The 25,172-nt window shown below is 37.8% G+C and overlaps 1 protein-coding gene across 1 annotated transcript; it reads left to right on the top strand.

Annotated features, from left to right (window-relative positions):
* The first annotated feature begins 3,953 nt into the window (after nt 1–3,953).
* Nucleotides 3,954–22,691, top strand: LOC138304932 (transient receptor potential cation channel subfamily V member 5-like). Its single transcript, XM_069245342.1, has 14 exons — nt 3,954–4,098; nt 6,140–6,255; nt 6,823–6,963; nt 7,362–7,606; nt 7,871–7,949; nt 8,257–8,430; nt 8,596–8,669; nt 8,927–9,109; nt 9,794–9,967; nt 10,527–10,682; nt 15,132–15,209; nt 15,496–15,679; nt 17,066–17,265; nt 22,529–22,691. Exons 1-14 carry the CDS (start codon nt 3,969–3,971, stop codon nt 22,662–22,664), a joined length of 2,070 nt encoding a protein of 689 aa, XP_069101443.1. The 5' UTR covers nt 3,954–3,968; the 3' UTR covers nt 22,665–22,691.
* The last annotated feature ends 2,481 nt before the right edge of the window (nt 22,692–25,172 follow it).

Below are 25,172 nucleotides of genomic sequence, written 5' to 3'. Positions count from 1 at the left end.
TATATACCATCAGTATCGTCATCATGTACATACACACATGTATGTACCATCAGTATCGTCATCATGTCCATCACACATGTATATACCATCAGTATCGTCATCATGTCCATACACACATGTATGTATCATCAGTATCGTCATCATGTTCATCCACACATGTATATACCAGAAGTATCATCATCATGTTCTTACACACATGTATGTATCATCAGTATCGTCATCATGTCCATACACACATGTATGTACCATCAGTATCGTCATCATGTCCATCACACATGTATGTACCATCAGTATCATCATCATGTTCATGTATGACACATATCACATCATGTACACTGTATGTATCATCAGTATCGTCATCATGTCCATACACATATGTATGTACATCAGTATCGTCATCATGTTCATACACAATGTATGTACCATCAGTATCGTCATATCGTCATCATGTTCATCCACACATGTATGTACCATCAGTATCGTCATCATGTTCATCACACCTGTTTGTATCATCAGTATCGTCATCATGTTCATCCACACAGTATGTACCATCAGTATCGTCATCATGTCCATACACACTTGTATGTACCATCAGTATCGTCATCATGTCCATACACACTTGTATATACCATCAGTATCGTCATCATGTCCATACACACATGTATGTACCATCAGTATCGTCATCATGTTCATCACACCTGTATGTATCATCAGTATCGTCATCATATCCATACACACATGTATGTACCATCAGTATCGTCATCATGTTCATCCACACATGTATATACCATCAGTATCATCATCATGTCCATACACACATGTATGTACCATCAGTATCGTCATCATGTCCATACACACATGTATGTACCATCAGTATCGTCATCATGTTCCATACACACATGTATGTACCATCAGTATCGTCATCATGTTCATCACACCTGTTTGTATCATCAGTATCGTCATCATGTTCATCCACACATGTATATACCATCAGTATCGTCATCATGTTCATCACACATGTATGTATCATCAGTATCGTCATCATGTCCATACACACATGTATGTACCATCAGTATCGTCATCATGTCCATATACACATGTATGTACCATCAGTATCGTCATCATGTTCATCACACATGTATGTACCATCAGTATCGTCATCATGTCCATACACACATGTATATACCATCAGTATCGTCATCATGTTCATCATACATGTATGTATCATCAGTATCGTCATCATGTCCATCACACATGTATATACCATCAGTATCGTCATCATGTCCATCACACGTGTATGTACCATCAGTATCGTCATCATGTTCATCACACCTGTTTGTATCATCAGTATCGTCATCATGTCCATCACACGTGTATGTATCATCAGTATCGTCATCATGTTCATCCACACATGTATGTACCATCAGTATCGTCATCATGTCCATACACACTTGTATGTACCATCAGTATCGTCATCATGTCCATACACACATTGTATATACCATCAGTATCGTCATCATGTCCATCACACATGTATATACCATCAGTATCGTCATCATGTCCATCACACGTGTATGTATCATCAGTATCGTCATCATGTTCATCACACATGTATGTACCATCAGTATCGTCATCATGTCCATCACACATGTATATACCATCAGTATCGTCATCATGTACATACACACATGTATGTATCATCAGTATCGTCATCTTGTTCATCACACATGTATATACCATCAGTATCGTCATCATGTACATACACACATGTATATGTACCATCAGTATCGTCATCATGTCCATCACACATGTATATACCATCAGTATCGTCATCATGTCCATACACACATGTATATATCATCAGTATCGTCATCATGTTCATCACACATGTATGTACCATCAGTATCGTCATCATGTTCTTACACATGTATGTACAGTATCATGTTTACACATCAGTATCGTCATCATGTCCATACACACATGTATGTACCATCAGTATCGTCATCATGTCATCACACATGTATGTACCATCAGTATCATCATCATGTTCATACACACATGTATGTATCATCAGTATCGTCATCATGTCCATACACACATGTATGTACCATCAGTATCGTCATCATGTTCATACACACATGTATGTACCATCAGTATCGTCATCATGTCTCATCCACACATGTATGTACCATCAGTATCGTCATCATGTTCATCACACACCTGTTTGTATCATCAGTATCGTCATCATGTTCATCCACACAGTATGTACCATCAGTATCGTCATCATGTCCATACACACTTGTATGTACCATCAGTATCGTCATCATGTCCATACACACTTGTATGTACCATCAGTATCGTCATCATGTCCATACACACATGTATGTACCATCAGTATCGTCATCATGTTCATCACACCTGTTTGTATCATCAGTATCGTCATCATGTTCATCCACACATGTATGTATCATCAGTATCGTCATCATGTCCATACACACATGTATGTACCATCAGTATCGTCATCATGTCCATACACACATGTATGTACCATCAGTATCGTCATCATGTTCATCACACCTGTTTGTATCATCAGTATCGTCATCATGTTCATCCACACATGTATATACCATCAGTATCGTCATCATGTTCATCACACATGTATGTATCATCAGTATCGTCATCATGTCCATACACACATGTATGTACCATCAGTATCGTCATCATGTTCATCACACATGTATATACATCAGTATCGTCATCATGTCCATACACACATGTATGTACCATCAGTATCGTCATCATGTCCATACACACATGTATGTACCATCAGTATCGTCATCATGTCCATACACACATGTATGTACCATCAGTATCGTCATCATGTTCATCACACATGTTTGTATCATCAGTATCGTCATCATGTTCATCACACATGTATATATCACATCGTCGTCATCATGTTCATCACACATGTATGTACATCAGTATCGTCATCATGTCATGTATGTACATCATAATCGTCATCATGTCATACACATGTATGTACATCAGTATCGTCATCATGTTCATCACACATGTATGTACCATCAGTATCGTCATCATGTCCATACACACATGTATGTACCATCAGTATCGTCATCATGTCCATACACACATGTATGTACCATCAGTATCGTCATCATGTCCATCACACATGTATATACCATCAGTATCGTCATCATGTCCATACACACATGTATTATACCATCAGTATCGTCATCATGTTCATCACATACATGTATGTATCATCAGTATCGTCATCATGTTCATCACACATGTATGTACCATCAGTATCGTCATCATGTCCATACACACATGTATGTACCATCAGTATCGCCATAATGTTCATTCACACATGTATGTACCATCAGTGTCATCATGTACATACACATATATGTACCATCAGTATCGTCATCATGTTCATCATACATGTATGTATCATCAGTATCGTCATCATGTCCATACACACATGTATATACCATCAGTATCGTCATCATGTTCATCATACATGTATGTATCATCAGTATCGTCATCATGTTCATCACACATGTATGTACCATCAGTATCGTCATCATGCCCATACACACATGTATGTACCATCAGTATCGCCATAATGTTCATTCACACATGTATGTACCATCAGTATCGTCATCATGTACATACACACATATATGTACCATCAGTATCATCATCATGTCCATCACACTTGTCAGTATCAGTGTATCTAAACCCCATAATCTAATACCAGGAATTTACATATACATGTTCATTTAATACATAAACATCACAGTCTTGATCATTAAGAGAGGTGGAGTACAACCGAAGTTCCCAAAAAACTTCCAACTGAAAACGGCTCCACGATAACGTTGATTTTGAATTCTTTGTGATGACTTAATTTTATCTGAGCAGTTGTTTGTACATTTCAGAAAATGACGATTGGGTCACAGAAAAGACGTCATCGCCGAGCCCAAAGTGACGGTCATGACGTCAGAATGAGGATAAACTGTCGAAAGCATAGGCGGCCTCTCAGCATACCACTACAGCAGTTTGACTCAATAGGTAAGATATTTGTTATTACAGTGGGTTACCTGTGGTTTTGTGTCATGGCAGTGCTCTTATATTTAATGGACCATAGCTTACGAATGGTTAAAAGTGATATATAGTTAAGATAAAAACGCAGTCCTCCAAGAGTTTAAAGATGCTCTACCGCCAATAGAGCATAAATGATAGCTACCATTTGAACAATAATTTGTGTTTAATCGTATATATATATGTCTAATTAACACACAAACAAAAAAGGTTGCTTTAGGTGCATCCACAATCAGTATTGCATTGCATATAGGACATAGTGCCACGGATTTTTTTTCGGGATGCAATGAACTGTTTTTAATATTTTATCTTCGTGTAAAATTAGAAGCTCCAACTTTTCAGTGGTGGTAATGGTGTAAAGTAAGTAACATTTGCAACTGAAGAAAAATACTAAATCGTCTGCTCTTATTTTTGATAGAGAAAAATTACCACTTGTCAGCAGTGGAGCATCTTTAATTGTCATGTATTAAATGGGTATCATTTTTCCTCTATCGGCGGTGGAGCATCTTTAAATATAAGGCTAGACTTCGGTATTTCCCTTTGTCGACTGCTAGTTGTTTTACCATGTAGTTCTCAATGATGATGGAGGGTTGTTGGACGGAGGAGGGTTCCACCCCAGTCCCTCACAAACCTCCATTGTACCATGTAGTTATTGTCGTTGTAGTTCTCAATGATGATGGAGTGTTGTTGGACGGAGGAGGGTTCCACCCCTGTCCCTCACAAAACCTCCATTGTACCATGTAGTTATTGTCGTTGTAGTTCTCAATGATGATGGAGTGTTGTTGGACGGAGGAGGGTTCCACCCCTGTCCCTCACAAACCTCGCTTGTACCATGTAATTATCGTCGTTGTAGTTCTCAATTATGATGGAGGGTTGTTGGACGGAGGAGGGTTCCACCCCAGTCCCTCACAAAACCTCCATTGTACCATGTAGTTATTGTCGTTGTAGTTCTCAATGATGATGGAGGGTTGTTGGACGGAGGAGGGTTCCACCCCTGTCCCTCACAAACCTCCATGGTACCATGTAGTTATTGTCGTTGTAGTTCTCAATGCTGATGGAGTGTTGTTGGACCGAGGAGGGTTCCACCCCAGTCCCTCAAAAACCTCCATGGTACCATGTAGTTATTGTCGTTGTAGTTCTCAATGATGATGGAGGGTTGTTGGACGGAGGAGGGTTCCACCCCTGTCCCTCACAAACCTCCATTGTACCATGTAGTTATTGTCGTTGTAGTTCTCAATGCTGATGGAAGGTTGTTGGACGGAGGAGGGTTCCACCCCTGTCCCTTACAATTTTTTGTTTGTTTGTTTGATTAATTAACGTCCTATTAACAGCTATGGTCATGTAAGGACGGCCTCCCATGTATGCGGCGTGTTGCGTGTATGTTGTGCGAGGTGCGTGTTTTGGGAGACTGCGGTATATTCATGTTGTGTCTTCTTGTATAGTGGAACTATTGCCCTTTTTATAGTGCTATATCACTGAAACATGCCGCCGAAGACACCAAACAACACACCCCACCCGGTCACATTATACTGACAACGGGCGAACCAGCCGTCTCCCCGTTTGCTGAGCGCTAAGCAGGAGCAGAAACTGTCCCTCATAAACCTCCATTGTACCATGTAGTTATTGTCGTTGTAGTTCTCAATGCTGATGGAGGGTTGTTGGACGGAGGAGGGTTCCACCCCTGTCCCTCACAAACCTCCATTGTACCATGTAGTTATTGTCGTTGTAGTTCTCAATGATGATGGAGTGTTGTTGGACGGAGGAGGGTTCCACCCCTGTCCCTCACAAACCTCCATTGTACCATGTAGTTATTGTCGTTGAAGTTCTCAATGATGATTGAGGATTGTTGGACGGAGGAGGGTTCCACCCCTGTCCCTCACAAACCTCCATTGTACCATGTAGTTATTGTCGTTGTAGTTCTCAATGATGATGGAGTGTTGTTGGACGGAGGAAGGTTCCACCCCAGTCCCTCACAAACCTCCATGGTACCATGTAGTTATTGTCGTTGTAGTTCTCAATGATGATGGAGGGTTGTTGGACGGAGGAGGGTTCCACCCCAGTCCCTCACAAACCTCCATGGTGGCAGATCTCGGGGATGTTGCTATGGACGATTCATTTCAACGAGAGGTTGGTTATATTTTCGGCAGTCGAAATACATCTGTATATATCTGTATGACATTGTATTATAAGTGGAATATTTCCTTTATTTGATGAACGTTAAAATGCAATTAAAAAGAAAAATCTATGATTCCCAGGATGATCCAAAAAGGAGAATCCTAGGAGAACAGTTACAGTGGTTGATAGGTCACTAGCACAAACCCTTAAAATAGGGAATTAGACTGTTTCCACGCCGTCTTGTTACTGGCTGTATAGTGTGGATGGATAGATAACGTGATAACATCAGGGTGTATGTTAACTGGTTTTCTGAGTATCGGTATATAGTTAATGACATGAACTTAATGTTGTTTCGGAATTAAGAAAATATCATACAATTCAATTGAGGCCTGTCATATATTTGAGATTTTCAATGACCTAATTTCGATCTCAGGTTTGAACCACTCTCGTTATCAATCACTGGAACTTGACAAAACTGAAAAATCCGAAATGGACGATATTAAAGTTGCTATGAAATACAAATAAATCTTGCTTGCCATTCATACAACTACAACTTTTTCTTCGATTGTTTATATTCAGGTTGCAGAGAAGACCAAACTATTTTTCATCGGGAAACAGGAAGCGGAAATAGAAGTCTTTATCGATAGGATCATAGCTCGTGAAGGCAACAAAGACAGGGCACTATTACACGTGGTCTCAACTATCGAGAATGAACCTAGGGTGGGTAAAACGTAATAACATTAGCATTAACTACATGTACCTTATTCCTTGAAAAATGAATACAAATAAATTATCATTACATACTTAAATAGTTTACCTACATTTCATGATATACTACGCAGCTAATTGATGCATTTTCAGTTAGAGTCAACAGTAATTTATATGCAACAGAACATTTTTATTAGTGGGTGGCAAAAAAAAACCAAAATAACAAATCAACGAATTGTTCTCAAAATCACAATCAAAATTCAAAGTAGATTAAGCAGTTAGCATGTGATTCATACACAAACGCAAGAAGAACAGAAATACGAGTCCTGGGGAACAAAAATCCAGATGACCGATATATTTGAATATCCTCTTCGCTGAAGAACTTGTTTATGAATGTGTCTATTTACCAGGTCCAATTGCTAGTCAACACCCTTCTCCACAGGGGTGCCAATCCGTCTGCTAGTGATCAGCATCTCCGCACACCCTTACACTATGCGGTGGAACAGAACTTTAAAGGCGTGTGCATTAAACTACTGGAGCATGACGCATGGCCAAACGCGCGTGACCATGACAATGTTATGCCATATACCATTGCTTACGACAATGGCAACGACGATGTGGCGTCTCTTCTGATACTTTACATGCCAAACAGCGAGTGAGTTGGGAAATTCTTATTTATTTCCTATTAATCTTCTATTATATTCTTATATTCTTTGTAAGGGGAATAAATTGGATCATCACATACAATGCAAATGTTGTGTTTTTCCAAATCTTGTCTGTAAAGCTATATAGAAATTAAGGTTTGATAAAGACAACTTACGATTATATGGACTGGGCAAAAATATCAATGTCCTAATGAAAAAAAGAAGCACATGTAATTCAAGAACGATATTAAAACAAGCAGACGTTGTACTTACAGGGTGAGACAGCTATATACCTTTGATGGACACAAAGCATCCGAGTTCAGTTTCCACACATTGCTACAGAAAAACATGCAAGTAAGATTAGTTGTTTATGTTCGCTGCGAAAAGAATTGATTATTGTAGGCGATTTATGCAAGAAATTTTAACAATAAAACCAATCAACGAAGGAAATTCTGTAACACCCGACTGCAGTCTCTATTCTGCTCGAAACATCAAAATGAAAATTTATGTTACAAAGGCTCGTACAAACGCCTTAAATATCAAGGCTGTAGCCATTATTTTTAGCATCCTCAAGACGCCATTTAACACTGAGAGACAGAACCAGTGCATGTGCTAATTCGCTCGTTCAGATTGAATTTGGTTTTGTGAACTTATGTTACAGAAAACTGTTCTGGCTGTATTGGATTGTATGATAGACAGCCGAAGTGCGAGCGGCCACATGCGAGTTTATTATCAAGTGTTAGATGGGGATGAGGAGGGGAGGTCACCTTTACAGGAAGGGTTCAATCATAAATCCAAGTCACCCCTTCAAATTCTGGCCAAGGGGGGTAATAAGGTAGGTGAGAATTTTTCATATAAAAGTAAGTAAATAGCTGTTTTCAGTATTAAATCCAAACTTATAATTGAATGTTTTGTGAAACGAGTTTCGTTATCCTAACTTCAAATTCACATAAATGGCTGATTACAACTCTTGTCTGTACTATTTATTTATTTCTTCCAGAACATTGTTTATCATGACGTCGTTCGTTTGTTGATCAGACGGAAGTGGAAGGAGTATGCTAGATTACGTTTCGAGTGAGTCGGCAACTGTGTTTTATCTAATCTATCTGTGTTAACAATCACTACCAGTCAAATCAATTGAACCAAAGAGCTGTACAGAGAAAAAGAGCATTAACATTTCCCTTATTGGTAGTACATTTCAATTATAGCTAATTTGCTAAACTTTCGATGTTTTAGTTATAAACAGGTTCATTTCAGTATCTACAGTAGCATTGTAACACTTTCATCTGAAAAAGATTGATTTGTTGATATTGGATATCTGTATGTTTCAGGGTGAATTCACTTGTGTATTGTCTAACCTTGATCACCATGGCATTCTCGGCTATCGTCGCCGCCATGAGCCCAGATCCTGCGAAGTATGACAAGCCTTTACAGATCGGACGAGGGGTCTGTGAGGCGTGGACTGTTCTGATCATCCTCGTAACGCTCTTCCAGGAGTTCAACCAATTCCGAAAGTAGGTCATGTTGCGATCTCGGTAAGGATTCTTGATGTTAATGTCCCCTACATATAATATGGGTTTATCTATGTTTTGTTGGTTTTTTTTTCATTTTTTTTAAATTCCATCATTTATTTTTTTGTTTGTTTGTTATATATGATTAAATGATCCATAAAGGTTTTTTTCATGTTACTGCTATAATAACCCCATGATTTGTTTCTTTTCCTTAAATAGTTGAGTTTGGGTTGTTATATCATTTTCCAATAGCAAAAATCTTGTTTTGTTTTCTTACGTAGAGTACATTGTATGGTAACAATTTTTGTTTATGTTTATTATCGTTGTGTTCATGACATCTGTTTACTTATCGCCAACTTGGTATTTTTGATTACATACATGATAGGTTTTCCCACTTTTCTTTAAAGAACTTTTTATCTAAAACCTAAAATCTTATTAAAATAATTGAATAAGATAGTAATTCGGTCAATGTGCAATATCAACATAAATCTCATCAATAATATTCTGTTTTACAGGTTTTTCCCAATAGGACAATCCGTACACTTTAATACTTCAACAACTTTATTTTTGCATGAAGAAATTCAAAAAAAGTATATGTGCAGGTTTAGTTGACTAACCTATCCCGTTACTGTACCGTCTATATTAACAAATCAAGCATGACTTACCATTTTCACATTGCCATTACAGACAGAGACTAGAATATTGGACAGACGCTTTTAATTGGATAGACATGTCGTCTGCTCTTCTCCTCGTCACTGTAGTACCCCTGAGAATCGTAGAGAGACCAGAACAATGGCCGGTGTTCTCTGTCGGGTTCTTACTTTGGACTCTCCGCATCTTCAAATATGCTGCAGTCTTTAGGTATCTGTGCTGTGCACTTTATAACCAGTATTCAAGCAATTTTAAGGACGTTATTGATTACCCCGTCTTTTGTTTTATCATGTCCGGCATTTTTACGTCAAATATGAAATAAGATATTTTAAGGTATAAGGTCATTGAAATTTGCGATATTCCCTTGCAACAAACTCTTTGTCTTCAAGTTTAGATATAGAGTAAATATGATAAAATGGTTTCACAGTAAGCTTATTTTAGCTTATATTGGTTCAATCGCATATAAGTCAAACACTTAAACTTAAAATATTTTAAGGATTTCAAGCGTGTGCATTCTTTAGCTAAATAAACTTCCATCTAAAAAGTTTTAAGAAAAAGAAATCTAAAAACTGTTATTTATACAGGTATTGACGGTATCGTTACCAATTAAGAACAGCGTCATATCTTATGTTTCCTATTACAGTCCATAATGTGTTATTTCAAACCGTTTAGTTTACCTTACTGACGTTAAAAGAAAATTCTTGTTTTTCACAAGTTGAGATGTTGTTTTGCAATATATCCGTAACATACACAGTTAATATGTTTACAGGCAGACTGGAGCCTACGCCCAGATTCTATGGAGGATTTTCATCCATGACTTTATCCAATTTACGATCGTATTTACTGTGATCCTTCTAGCCTTCAGTGGGTCGTTAATATTATCACTGCGCGGAGAGGATTCTCTTAACACGAACCCAGACACAGAGTAGGTGATTCTCAGGCGACACTGCATATCATACCACAAAGTGATTCCCATGCGACACTGTCATATCATACCACAACGTGATTCTCAGGCGACACGGTCAAATCATACCACAAAGTGATTCTCAGGCGTCACTGCCATATTTATACCACAAAGTGATCCTCAGGTGACACTGCCATATCATACCACAATGTGATTCTCAGGTGACACTGCCATATCATACCACAAAGTGATTCTCAGGTGACACTGCCATATCATACAACAAAGTGATTCTCAGGCGACACTGCCATATCATACCACAAAGTGATTCTCAGGCGACACTGCCATATCATACCACGAAGTGATTCTGAGGTGACACTGCCATATCATACCACAAAGTGATTCTCAGGTGACACTGCCATATCATACCACAAAGTGATTCTCAGGTGACACGGCCATAACATACCACAAAGTGATTCTCAGGTGACACGGCCATATCATACCACAAAGTGATTCTCAGGTGACACGGTCATATCATACCACAAAGTAATTCTCAGGTGACACTGCATATCATACCACAAAGTGATTCTCAGGTGACACTGCCATATCATACTACAAAGTGATTCTCAGGCGACACTGCCATATCATACAACAAAGTGATTCTCAGGCGACACTGCCATATCATACCACAAAGTGATTCTCAGGCGACACTGCCATATCAAACCACAATGTAATTCTCGGGTGACACTGCCATATCATACTACAAAGTGATTCTCAGTTGACACTGCCATATCATACCACAAAGTGATTCTCAGGTGACACGTCCATATCATACCACAAAGTGATTCTCAGGTGACAAGGCCATATCATACAACAAAGTGATTCTCAGGTGACACGGTCATATCATACCACAAAGTAATTCTCAGGTGACACTGCCATATCATACCACAAAGTGATTCTCAGGTGACACTGCCATATCATACTACAAAGTGATTCACAGGCGACACTGCCATATCATACAACAAAGTGATTTTCAGGCGACACTGTCATATCATACAACAAAGTGATTATCATGCGACACTGCCATATCATACCACAAAATGATTCTCTGGCGACACTGCCATATCATACCACAAAGTGATTCTCAGGCGACACTGCCATATCATACCACAAAGTGATTCTCAGGCGACACTGCCATATCATACCACAAAGTGATTCTCAGGCGACACTGCCATATCATACCACAAAGTGATTCTCAGGTGACACGTCCATATCATACCACAAAGTGATTCTCAGGTGACACGGCCATATCATACAACAAAGTGATTCTCAGGTGACACGGTCATATCATACAACAAAGTGATTCTCAGGTGACACGGTCATATCATACCACAAAGTGATTCTCAGGCGACACTGCCATATCATACCACAAAGTGATTCTCAGGTGACACGTCCATATCATACCACAAAGTGATTCTCAGGTGACACGGCCATATAATACAACAAAGTGATTCTCAGGTGACACGGTCATATCATACCACAAAGTGATTCTCAGGTGACACGGCCATATCATACAACAAAGTGATTCTCAGGTGACACGGTCATATCATACCACAAAGTGATTTTCAGGTGACACTGCCATATTATACTACAAAGTGATTCTCAGGTGACACGGCCATATCATACAACAAAGTTATTCTCAGGCGACACTGCCATATCATACAACAAAGTGATTTTCAGGCGACACTGCCATATTATACCACAAAGTGATTCTCAGGTGATACGGCCATGTCATACTACAAAGTGATTCTCAGACGACACTGCCATATCATACCACAAAGTGATTCTCAGGCGACACTGCCATATCATACCACAAAGTGAACAGGACACTGCATATCATACCACAAGTGATTCTCAGGCGACACTGTCATATCATACCACAAAGTGATTCCAGGACACTGCATATCATACCAAGTGATTCTCCATGCGACACTGCCATATATCATACCACAAAGTGATTCTCAGGCGACACTGCCATATCATACCACAAGTGATTCCATGAGGTGACACTGCCATATCATACCACAAAGTGATTCTCAGGTGACACTGCCATATCATACCACAAAGTGATTCTCAGGTGACACGGCCATATCATACCACAAAGTGATTCTCAGGTGACACTGCCATATCATATATTACCACAAAGTGATTCTCAGGTGACACTACAAAGTGATTCATCCACAAGTGATTCTACAGGTCAATGACACAGTGATTCTCAGGCGACACTATCATACATACCACAAAGTGATTCCATGCGACACTGTCATATCATACCACAAGTGATTCTCATGTGACACGCCATACACAAGTGATCCAGCACACTGCCATATTCATACACAAAGTGTTCAGGCACACAAGTGATTCTCAGGTGACTGCCATATCCAGTATCATACACTGCCATATCATACCACAAGTGATTCTCAGTGACACAGCCATATCATACCACAAGTGATTCTCAGCGACACTGCCATATCATACCACAAAGTGATTCTCAGGTGACACGCATATCATATCATACCACAAAGTGATTCTCATGCGACACTGCACATATCATACCACAAAGTGATTCTCAGGTGACACTGCCATATCATACTATAAAGTGATTCTCAGGCGACACTGCCATATCATACCACAAAGTGATTCTCAGGCGACACTGCCATATCATACCACAAAGTGATTCTCAGGCGACACTGCCATATCATACCACAAAGTGATTCTCAGGTGACACTGCCATATCATACTACAAAGTGATTCTCAGGTGACACTGCCATATCATACTACAAAGTGATTCTCAGGTGACACTGCCATATCATACCACAAAGTGATTCTCAGGTGACACTGCCATATCATACCACAAAGTGATTCTCAGGTGACACTGCCATATCATACCACAAAGTGATTCCCATGCGACACTGTCATATCATACCACAACGTGATTCTCAGGCGACACGGTCATATCATACCACAAAGTGATTCCCATGCGACACTGTCATATCATACCACAACGTGATTCTCATGTGACACTGCCATATCATACCACAAAGTGATTCTCAGGCGTCACTGCCATATTCATACCACAAAGTGATTCTCAGGTGACACTGCCATATCATACCACAAAGTGATTCTCAGGTGGCACTGCCATATCATACCACAAAGTGATTCTCAGGCGACACCGCCATATCATACAACAAAGTGATTCTCAGGCGACACTGCCATATCATACCACAAAGTGATTCTCAGGTGACATTGCCATATCATACCACAAAGTGATTCTCAGGTGACACTGCCATATCATACCACAAAGTGATTCTCTGGTGACACTGCCATATCATACTACAAAGTGATTCTCAGGCGACACTGCCATATCATACAACAAAGTGATTCTCAGGCGACACTGCCATATCATACCACAAAGTGATTCTCAGGCGACACTGCCATATCATACTACAAAGTGATTCTCAGGTGACACGGCCATATCATACCACAAAGTGATTCTCAGGTGACACTGCCATATCATACCACAAAGTGATTCTCAGGTGACACTGCCGTATCGTACCACAAAGTGATTCTCAGGTGACACGTCCATATCACACCACAAAGTGATTCTCAGGTGACACGATCATATCATACCACAAAGTGATTCTCAGGTGACACGGCCATATCATACCACAAAGTGATTCTCAGGTGACACTGCCATATCATACTACAAAGTTATTCTCAGGCGACACTGCCATATCATACAACAAAGTGATTCTCAGGCGACACTGCCATATCATACCACAAAGTGATTCTCAGGCGACACTGTCATACCATACCAGAAAGTGATTCTCAGGTGACACTGTCATATCATACCACAAAGTGATTCTCAGGTGACACTGCCATATCATACAACAAAGTGATTCTCAGGTGACATTGCCATATCATACTACAAAGTGATTCTCAGGTGACACTGCCATATCATACCACAAAGTGATTCTCATGTGACACTGCCATATCATACTACAAATGATTCTCATGTGACACTGCCATATCATGCAGAATATAATATAATGAACCGAACCTTATTCCCAATAGTGTATCGTTTGAACCAACAGCATTAGATAGAGGATTAGTTTAGAGAAACATATAAAGAGGAAATATTAGATGTCACGATATAGTATACAGCCTCTGTTTCGATACCTGCTTTAAAGTTTATGTCAATGGAATATTGAATTTTAGATTGAAGTATAAATTTTGTGATATTAATTAACTGATGCAATGGGAATGAAACGAAACTGGAAAACTAAAAAGTCTTTTATCTTCCTTTATCTTTTTCTCATTTGAACTTTTTCCAATGATTTTCCAGGACCGAGACATCCCTTGCTGTTGCTTTATTTTGGAATAATTTCATGTGCACTCATGGTTTACTTGCAGTTCCTTCTGGAAAATTTTATTTCTTGGAGTCCGCATTCTCATCGAAGCAGAGCGAATTATTGAATACAATGAGTTATCGTAAGTTTTATTGTCTTATAACGTGAGTTTTGATACATGGAATTTTGTGATAGATCGTTAGAGCATTGTTGATTAAACTTTATGAATACATTTCTCACTTTGTCGTTAACCTGGTAATCCTTTACATATATGGGTGTGACAATGATGGCGTACGAATTTACTGAGTTATAATGTATAAAGATTGGTCTGGATTAATAAAATTACTTTAGGGTCTTCGAGTTTTACAATATATAATATTGATTTTGTATAGTATTTTGATATGTCTTCCTGCATTCTGATCTATCAGGCCCATGAGCTGTATTTTGATGGTCCTGTTCCTATTCACGTGCTGTGTAGTACTGCTGAGTATCCTTATTGCTCAGCTCAGTGACACGTATCAGCACGTGCAGCAGGACGCACAAAGAGGTTTAGAGGTCAACAGGGCATGGATTGTAGCGCGAGTGGAGCTCAACAGTTTCATTTTAGGGAAGGTACGTGTATTTGATGAAGCGGTGTTTCGATTAAGTTATGTGTAATTCGCCTCCATCGGACATGGGGACCATAGTTTTGCATTGCGTCCGTCATTTGATGGGGCCCTAAGCCTCCTGTTATAAGAACTTCCTACTTAAATCTGTAACGTTGAGATAAATTGGCAATCGTTTTTAAGGAGTTGGCGACCTATTTTCTCCCAGATGAACCTAGTTACCAATGTTGAAAAAGGTGGGTATAACAGTTTGTACACATTACATCACGAACAACGATAACTCAACTCCAAATAAACTTGCTTAGATACGATGGCCGATGTACAGTGGGCATCTGCAAACAAACCAAAAGTATCCTTTATCTCAAAACGAATGTTATGAATGACTTGTATTGTCAGTTGATGCCTTGTATTGCTATGACTGACATACTAATATTTTGCTTATACTGACGAAAAAGCTTGTAATAATTATACATAAATAGTATAATCCTTGATACTCCATGGGTTACTATCAATGACTTCATATCCACCCCTGAACTATATCATTGTAAAACTGGAGGTAGTTCATGAGAAACGAACTGACAAATCACAGGCCTGCAGAGACTTCTTTTGAAGATTACAGAGAGCGACGCCATAGCAACATGTAAATACGTCTACGTACCGTTGTAAATACATCTACGTACCGTTGTAAATACATCTACGTACCGTTGTAAATACATCTACGTACCGTTGTAAATACATCTACGTACCGTTGTAAATACATCTACGTACCGTTGTAAATACATCTACGTACCGTTGTAAATACATCTACGTACCGTTGTAAATACATCTACGTACCGTTGTAAATACCGTACCGTTGTAAATACATCTACGTACCGTTATGTACCGTTAGATTCTTTTGATGTAAATCAAAGGGAAAAAATTACCTGTGTGTTATGTTGCTTTCAAGTTTGCTGTGACATATTACAGGGGTAGATATAACGCCGTTGTAAATACATCTACGTACCGTTATGTGATTCTTTTGATGTAAATCAAAGGGAAAAAATTACTGTGTGTTTATGTTGCTTTCAAGTTTGCTGTGACATATTACAGGGGTAGATATAACGCCGTTGTAAATACATCTACGTACCGTTATGTGATTCTTTTGATGTAAATCAAAGGGAAAAAATTACCTGTGTGTTATGTTGCTTTCAAGATTACTGTGACATATTACAGGGGTAGATATAACGTCAGTGATAGTAACTCCTGAAGTATCGAGGATGAATACTTATACTACATTTCCAATCCATTTCGGGCAGTTTAGCCAGACGAGGTTATTTGTCACAACAGTAGGTCACTGTGACTTATAGAGCACTAGACTACCACTACCACACACACTGATCTCCTTTTTATGTAGGATCATCGGACAACATACTACAAGGAGTACGAGGATATCTGTGATGTTAAACATGTCCTAGAAAGATGGCAGACACCGCCACTCAACGAAATGAACAAGAATATACAAGATATATGGGAATCTCTACAGTCACACAAACTCAACGTCATCACTGTCCACAACAGGCTAGCTCGCCAGGAATCAGCTCTTATCAAACTACAGTATGTCTATAATGTCTTAACCCATCAAACTACAGTATGTCTGTATTGTCTTAACCCACCAAACTACAGTATGTCTGTATTGTCTTAACCCATCAAACTACAGTATGTCTGTATTGTCTTAACCCATCAAACTACAGTATGTCTGTATTGTCTCAACCCATCAAACTACAGTATGTCTGTATTGTCTCAACCCATCAAACTACAGTATGTCTGTATTGTCTTAACCCATCAAACTACAGTATGTCTGTAATGTCTTAACCCATCAAACTACAGTATGTCTGTAATGTCTTAACCATCAAACTACAGTATGTCTGTATTGTCTTAACCCATCAAACTACAGCATGTCTGTAATGTCTTAACCCATCAAACTACAGCATGTGTGTAATGCCTTAACCCATCAAACTACAGTATGTCTGTAATGTCTTAACCATCAAACTACAGTATGTCTGTATTGTCTAAACCCATCAAACTACAGCATGTGTGTAATGCCTTAACCCATCAAACTACAGTATGTCTGTAATGTCTTAACCCATCAAACTACAGCATGTGTGTAATGCCTTAACCCATCAAACTACAGTATGTCTGTAATGTCTTAACCCATCAAACTACAACATGTGTGTAATGCCTTAACCCATCAAACTACAGTATGTCTGTAATGTCTTAACCCATCACACTACAGTATGTCTGTATTGTCTTAACCCATCAAACTACAGTATGTCTGTAATGTCTTAACCCATAAAACTACAGTATGTCTGTATTGTCTTAACCCATCAAACTACAGCATGTGTGTAATGCCTTAACCCGTCAAACTACAGTATGTCTGTAATGTCTTAACCATCAAACTACAGTATGTCTGTATTGTCTTAACCCATCAAACTACAGTATGTCTGTAATGTCTTAACCCATCAAACTACAGTATGTCTGTAATGTCTTAACCCATCAAACTACAGTATGTCTGTAATGTCTTAACCCATCAAACTACAGTATGTCTGTAATGTCTTAACCCATCAAACTACAGTATGTCTGTAATGTCTTAACCCATCAAACTACAGTATGTCTGTATTGTCTTAACCCATCAAACTACAGTATGTCTGTAATGTCTTAACCCATCAAACTACAGTATGTCTGTAATGTCTTAACCCATCAAACTACAGTATGTCTATATTGTCTTAATCCATCAAACAACAGTATGTCTGTAATGTCTAAACCCATCAAACTACAGTATGTCTGTATTGTCGCAACCCATCAAACTACAGTATTTCTGTATGTCTTACAGTATTCTAACCACAAACTACAGTATTTCTATATTGTCTTAACCCATCAAACTACAGTATGTCTGTATTGTCTTAACCCATCAAACTACAGTATGTCTGTAATGTCTTAACCCATCAAACTACAGTATGTTTGTAATGTCTTAACCCATCAAACTACAGTATGTCTGTATTGTCTTAACCCATCAAACTACAGTATGTCTGTATTGTCCTTAACCCGTCAAACTACAGTATGTCTGTAATGTCTTAACCCATCAAACTACAGTATGTCTGTATTGTCTTAACCCATCAAACTACAGTATGTCTGTAATGTCTTAACCCATCAAACTACAGTATGTCTGTATTGTCTTAACCCATCAAACTACAGTATGTCTGTAATGTCTTAACCCGTCAAACTACAGTATGTCTGTAATGTCTTAACCCATCAAACTACAGTATTTCTATATTGTCTTAACCCATCAAACTACAGTATGTCTGTATTGTCTTAACCCGTCAAACTAAAGTATGTCTGTATTGTCTCAACCCATCAAACTACAGTATGTCTGTATTGTCTTAACCCATCAAACTACAGTATGTCTGTATTGTCTTAACCCATCAAACTACAGTATGTCTGTAATGTCTTAACCCATCAAACTACAGTATGTCTGTAATGTCTTAACCAACCTCAAACTACAGTATGTTCTGTATTGTCTAACCCATCAAACTACAGTATGTCTGTAATTGTCTTAACCCATCAAACTACAGTATTTCTGTATTGTCTTAAACCATCAAACTACAGTATGTCTGTAATGTCTTAACCCATCAAACTACAGTATGTCTGTAATGTCTTAACCCATCAAACTACAGTATGTCTGTAATGTCTTAACCCATCAAACTACAGTATGTCTGTAATGTCTTAACCCATCAAACTACAGTATGTCTGTAATGTCTTAACCCATCAAACTACAGTATGTCTGTATTGTCTTAACCCATCAAACTACAGTATGTCTGTAATGTCTTAACCCATCAAACTACAGTATGTCTGTAATGTCTTAACCCATCAAACTACAGTATGTCTGTATTGTCTGTATGTCTGTAATGTCTTAACCCACTATCAAACTACAGTATGTCTGTAATGTCTTAACCATCAAACTACAGTATGTCTGTATGTCTTAACCCATCAAACTACAGTATGTCTGTAATGTCTTAACCCATCAAACTACAGTATGTCTGTATTGTCTTAACCCATCAAACTACAGTATGTCTGTAATGTCTTAACCCATCAAACTACAGTATGTCTGTATTGTCTTAACCATCAAACTACAGTATGTCTGTATGTCTTAACCCATCAAACTACAGTATGTCTGTATTGTCTTAACCCATCAAACTACAGTATTGTCTGTAATGTCTTAACCCATCAAACTACAGTATGTCTGTATTGTCTTAACCCATCAAACTACAGTATTTCTATATTGTCTTAACCAACAAACTACAGTATGTCTGTATTGTCTTAACCCATCAAACTACAGTATGTCTGTAATGTCTTAACCCATCAAACTACAGTATGTCTATATTGTCTTAACCCATCAAACTACAGTATGTCTGTATTGTCTTAACCCATCAAACTACAGTATGTCTGTATTGTTTAACCCATCAAACTACAGTATGTCTGTATTGTCTTAACCCATCAAACTACAGTATGTCTGTATTGTCTTAACCCATCAAACTACAGTATGTCTGTAATGTCTTAACCCCAAACTACAGTATGTCTGTAATGTCTTAACCCATCAAACTACAGTATTTCTATATTGTCTTAACCCATCAAACTACAGTATGTTTGTATTGTCTTAACCCGTCAAACTAAAGTATGTCTGTATTGTCTCAACCCATCAAACTACAGTATGTCTGTATTGTCTTAACCCATCAAACTACAGTATGTCTGTAATGTCTTAACCCATCAAACTACAGTATGTCTGTAATGTCTTAACCCATCAAACTACAGTTTGTCTGTAATGTCTTAACCAATCAAACTACAGTATGTCTGTATTGTTTCAACCCATCAAACTACAGTATTTCTATATTGTCTTAACCAACCAAACTACAGTATTTCTATATTGTCTCAACCCATCAAACTACAGTATGTCTGTATTGTCTTAACCCATCAAACTACAGTATGTCTGTATTGTCTTAACCCATCAAACTACAGTATGTCTGTATTGTCTCAACCCATCAAACTACAGTATGTCTGTAATGTTTTAACCCATCAAACTACAGTATGTCTGTAATGTCTTAACCCATCTTTTTCGTTTTTACACGGCGCCGTCAATGATGACGATTATGTCGTATCGATCTGTAGGGTTGCAAGGGTGTGGAGGGAATTTTTTAGTATAAGACAAAAGATATGGTATGTCTGTATTGTCTTAAATCATCAAATTACAGTATGTCTGTAATGTCTTAACCCATCAGACTACAGTATGTCTGTATTGTCTTAACCCATCAAACTACAGTATGTCTGTAATGTCTTAACCCATCAAACTACAGTATGTCTGTATTGTCTTAACCCATCAAACTACAGTATGTCTATATTGTCTTAATCCATCAAACAACAGTGTGTCTGTAATGTCTAAACCCATCAAACTACAGTATGTCTGTATTGTCGCAACCCATCAAACTACAGTATTTCTATATTGTCTTAACCAACCAAACTACAGTATTTCTATATTGTCTCAACCCATCAAACTACAGTATTTCTATATTGTCTTAACCAATCAAACTACAGTATGTTTGTATTGTCTTAACCCGTCAAACTACAGTATGTCTGTAATGTCTTAACCCATCAAACTACAGTATTTCTGTATTGTGTTAACCCGTCAAACTACAGTATGTCTGTATTGTCTCAACCCATCAAACTACAGTATGTCTGTATTGTCTTAACCCATCAAACTACAGTATGTCTGTAATGTCTTAACCCGTCAAACTACAGTATGTCTGTAATGTCTTAACCCATCAAACTACAGTATTTCTATATTGTCTTAACCCATCAAACTACAGTATGTTTGTATTGTCTTAACCCGTCAAACTAAAGTATGTCTGTATTGTCTCAACCCATCAAACTACAGTATGTCTGTATTGTCTTAACCCATCAAACTACAGTATGTCTGTAATGTCTTAACCCATCAAACTACAGTATGTCTGTAATGTCTTAACCCATCAAACTACAGTTTGTCTGTAATGTCTTAACCAATCAAACTACAGTATGTCTGTATTGTTTCAACCCATCAAACTACAGTATTTCTATATTGTCTTAACCAACCAAACTACAGTATTTCTATATTGTCTCAACCCATCAAACTACAGTATGTCTGTATTGTCTTAACCCATCAAACTACAGTATGTCTGTATTGTCTTAACCCATCAAACTACAGTATGTCTGTATTGTCTCAACCCATCAAACTACAGTATGTCTGTAATGTTTTAACCCATCAAACTACAGTATGTCTGTAATGTCTTAACCCATCTTTTTCGTTTTTACACGGCGCCGTCAATGATGACGATTATGTCGTATCGATCTGTAGGGTTGCAAAAGTGTGGAGGGAATTTTTTAGTATAAGACAAAAGATATGGTATGTCTGTATTGTCTTAAATCATCAAACTACAGTATGTCTGTATTGTCTTAACCCATCAAACTACAGTATGTCTGTATTGTCTTAAATCATCAAACTACAGTATGTCTGTATTGTCTTAAATCATCAAACTACAGTATGTCTGTATTGTCTTAAATCATCAAACTACAGTATTTCTGTATTGTCTTAAATCATCAAACTACACAATTAACGTCTGTATCCGTTTGATTTTATTTACTGGGTTATGGTTCTGTTTAGTATAGTCACCATCAATTAAAAGGCCGAACCAGCCAAAGGATGTTTGTCAGTCGCCAGATTTACCTGTCCTTTATGTTAGTAAATAACTTTATCTATGGACCCTATTTTTGATTTTGGTTTTATTTTTTTCAGAGAACATGTCCAAAGTGTATTGGAGATTTTACAGACGAAATCAAATGCCCAGACGCATGTAGGTGGAGACCGGGTTGAAGCCTCTGGGGCTGATCCAAGTGACATTGAGTTTGAGAGCAAAGAAAACGGCTTATGACCACGTTAATGATACTGTATTTTTATAGCGATATTTTTCAATAAATATTTTCTTATCCAATTTTATTACATGTTTGTAGTTCGACTTTTACTACATGGAAGAGAAAAGAAACGTAATACTAGTACCTGGACATTGTATGCCGCCTGTGATAAATTTATCCAGGAAGAATTGAACTGGTACATTTGTAGAACTTCTTTTCAAGTTCTGCGAATGCGATTGAGCTGAAACTTGTCTGAAATTATCTTTACATGGTCTCGACAAAGTGTTGTTACATTTCGAGTTGATCCCTAATCGAAGATGGCCATCATGACACCACATCTAATTGATTGCTATATTTTTGTTAATATTGTCAGATGACCGTTAAAGCCCTTGGACCTCTTGTTTAGCTTGAACTCCAGTTTTGTTGACTCCTTCATACATATATACTTTTCTCTCATACGTACGGGTGTAATACTGGTTTATCCCAATACACTGATGTCACCTGACGTAGTGACGCTATCCCTGCGATACAACTTTGTGACATCACTGCCTTAACAAAGTTATTATTGTCTCGATGAATTTTAACAGGGTTTTTTCCAGAAACTATGATGGTTTTGCTATAAAGATAGCAAACAGCGGGGTTCTGTTTTAACATAGATATCACACGTACAATTTTATGTATGGAGAATTGACTTGCAGTTGCGGTTTTTTATTAACTTATTTCTCAAAACGACAGACTATCATAATTGTAAAATGTTAACAACGTCAATGTATAAGAGAAAAATACACTTCCATATGTGGATAGAAAGCATAAGGATAATCTATCCTCCGGATCACAAAATGGGTTTTGCTACATTTTATGACCCTCGGGAAGAATATCCTTACACTTCATATCCACATACATGTATGGAAGAGCCTCGTACGAGTGTATATAGTAACATTATACTAAATGTAAGGTATTTGTTCTGGTGTTTAAAGCAAGGTGTCCTTTTTCGGATCAAAATAATGTTACGAAGAGGGCTTTTTGATGCTGTGAAACAGCATTCGTAGGTACGCTCTGAGAGCCTGTGCACATCAAAACAATGAAACCACTCCGCGATGAAAATTGAAAGTTGTTTTGTTTTCATTTCACGTAATACTTGATGGTATGAAAAAATAAAACCCCAATATTCAAAACCACAGGCATAGAATTTTGTACATACGTATACACCATGGATGGAGTGTTTTAAGTGTTCAGTTGGGACTCTATGATATTTGTATTACTCCAAGAACACTGGTCTCCCGAAAATCACGAACAACGCCTTCTTCGCTGTCCTCCTCCGCGACAGACTTTCGGTTGGATTTTGGATTGTGTAGACTATGTTATTTAAATTTTAATTTTACGTAATTCATGCTAATGATCGATTATTGTAATCAAATGTTAGGAAGGTAACTGCAAAAGAAAGTTCTTATAACGCTTATACATTTTTTTGTGTTGGTTGCATTGACGAACTATATCCGATGATACACTGTATTATTGCGCAGTAAAAGTTTGTAGTATGTGTCTGTCACTGGGAGTTGTGTCTTTTGTTTATCGACAACTGCGTTATATTGAAAGGGGAAAGGTACAAAATTTATCAACATAAACTTACAAAATATAATGATGATATAGATCTATATATGTACGAGCATTTTAAAGTGACAAATAAACTTATATTGCCGTGTAATATACGGTAGCCTTATGAAGACTTCCTAAAGTCCGATGTACATGCATTGTATCAAGTTTTTTTGATGTTAGCGTTCTTATGAATTCAAAAGATATTTGAGTGTTATAAGTAACCAAATAATGTACCTTTTACTTGGCAAAAGTATATGGCCATGTTTCATCATGAGTCAAAAGTCGGCAAAGCACAACTCACGGTATAATGTTCTGCACTATAATATCTCGCCAACCACTTACGAAGACTTGCTAAAGTCCGGTACATTACATGAAGTTTTCTTGATGTTAACGGTTAGCGATCTTGTGAATTTAAAAGAAATCCGAGTGATATACGTAATGAAATAATGTACCTTTTATTCGGCAAAAGTATCTGGCCATGATTTATTAGTCAAAAGTCGTCAAAGTAACCCATGTAAGTTTTCTAAAAAGGAAACCAAAACATGTCCGGAAATGGTAATATTTCTAATGTTATATTTTTCCGAAAATATTCTTCAATGTTAAGTGGATATTAAGATACGGATATGTTTACTTTTATAGAAACACTTTGCCATATTAAACTTTTGACGTTCTTAGTGACGACTTTATTGCAATTCTCCATCTTGATGTTAATGTTGAACATTAAACAATGAACAACAACTTTGTGAGCTACTTATATCGAACGGAACAGCAGAATCCAAATGGCCCCTACATTCACTTGCTCGATAATTTTGTGTATTAATGTTAAGGATCAGCAAAAGTAGCTTTTTGGCCCACCAGGAAATAATTTAAAAAAAGATATCTGAAAACATGTCAGGGGTTGTTTTTTCTGCAACGACAAACAGTGGTAAATT

This window comes from Argopecten irradians, chromosome 1 (genome assembly GCF_041381155.1).
Source record: "Argopecten irradians isolate NY chromosome 1, Ai_NY, whole genome shotgun sequence".
Lineage (NCBI taxonomy): Eukaryota > Metazoa > Mollusca > Bivalvia > Pectinida > Pectinidae > Argopecten > Argopecten irradians.
Note: the sequence above shows the minus strand (reverse complement) of the source record. Positions and strands in the feature narration are given on the sequence as shown.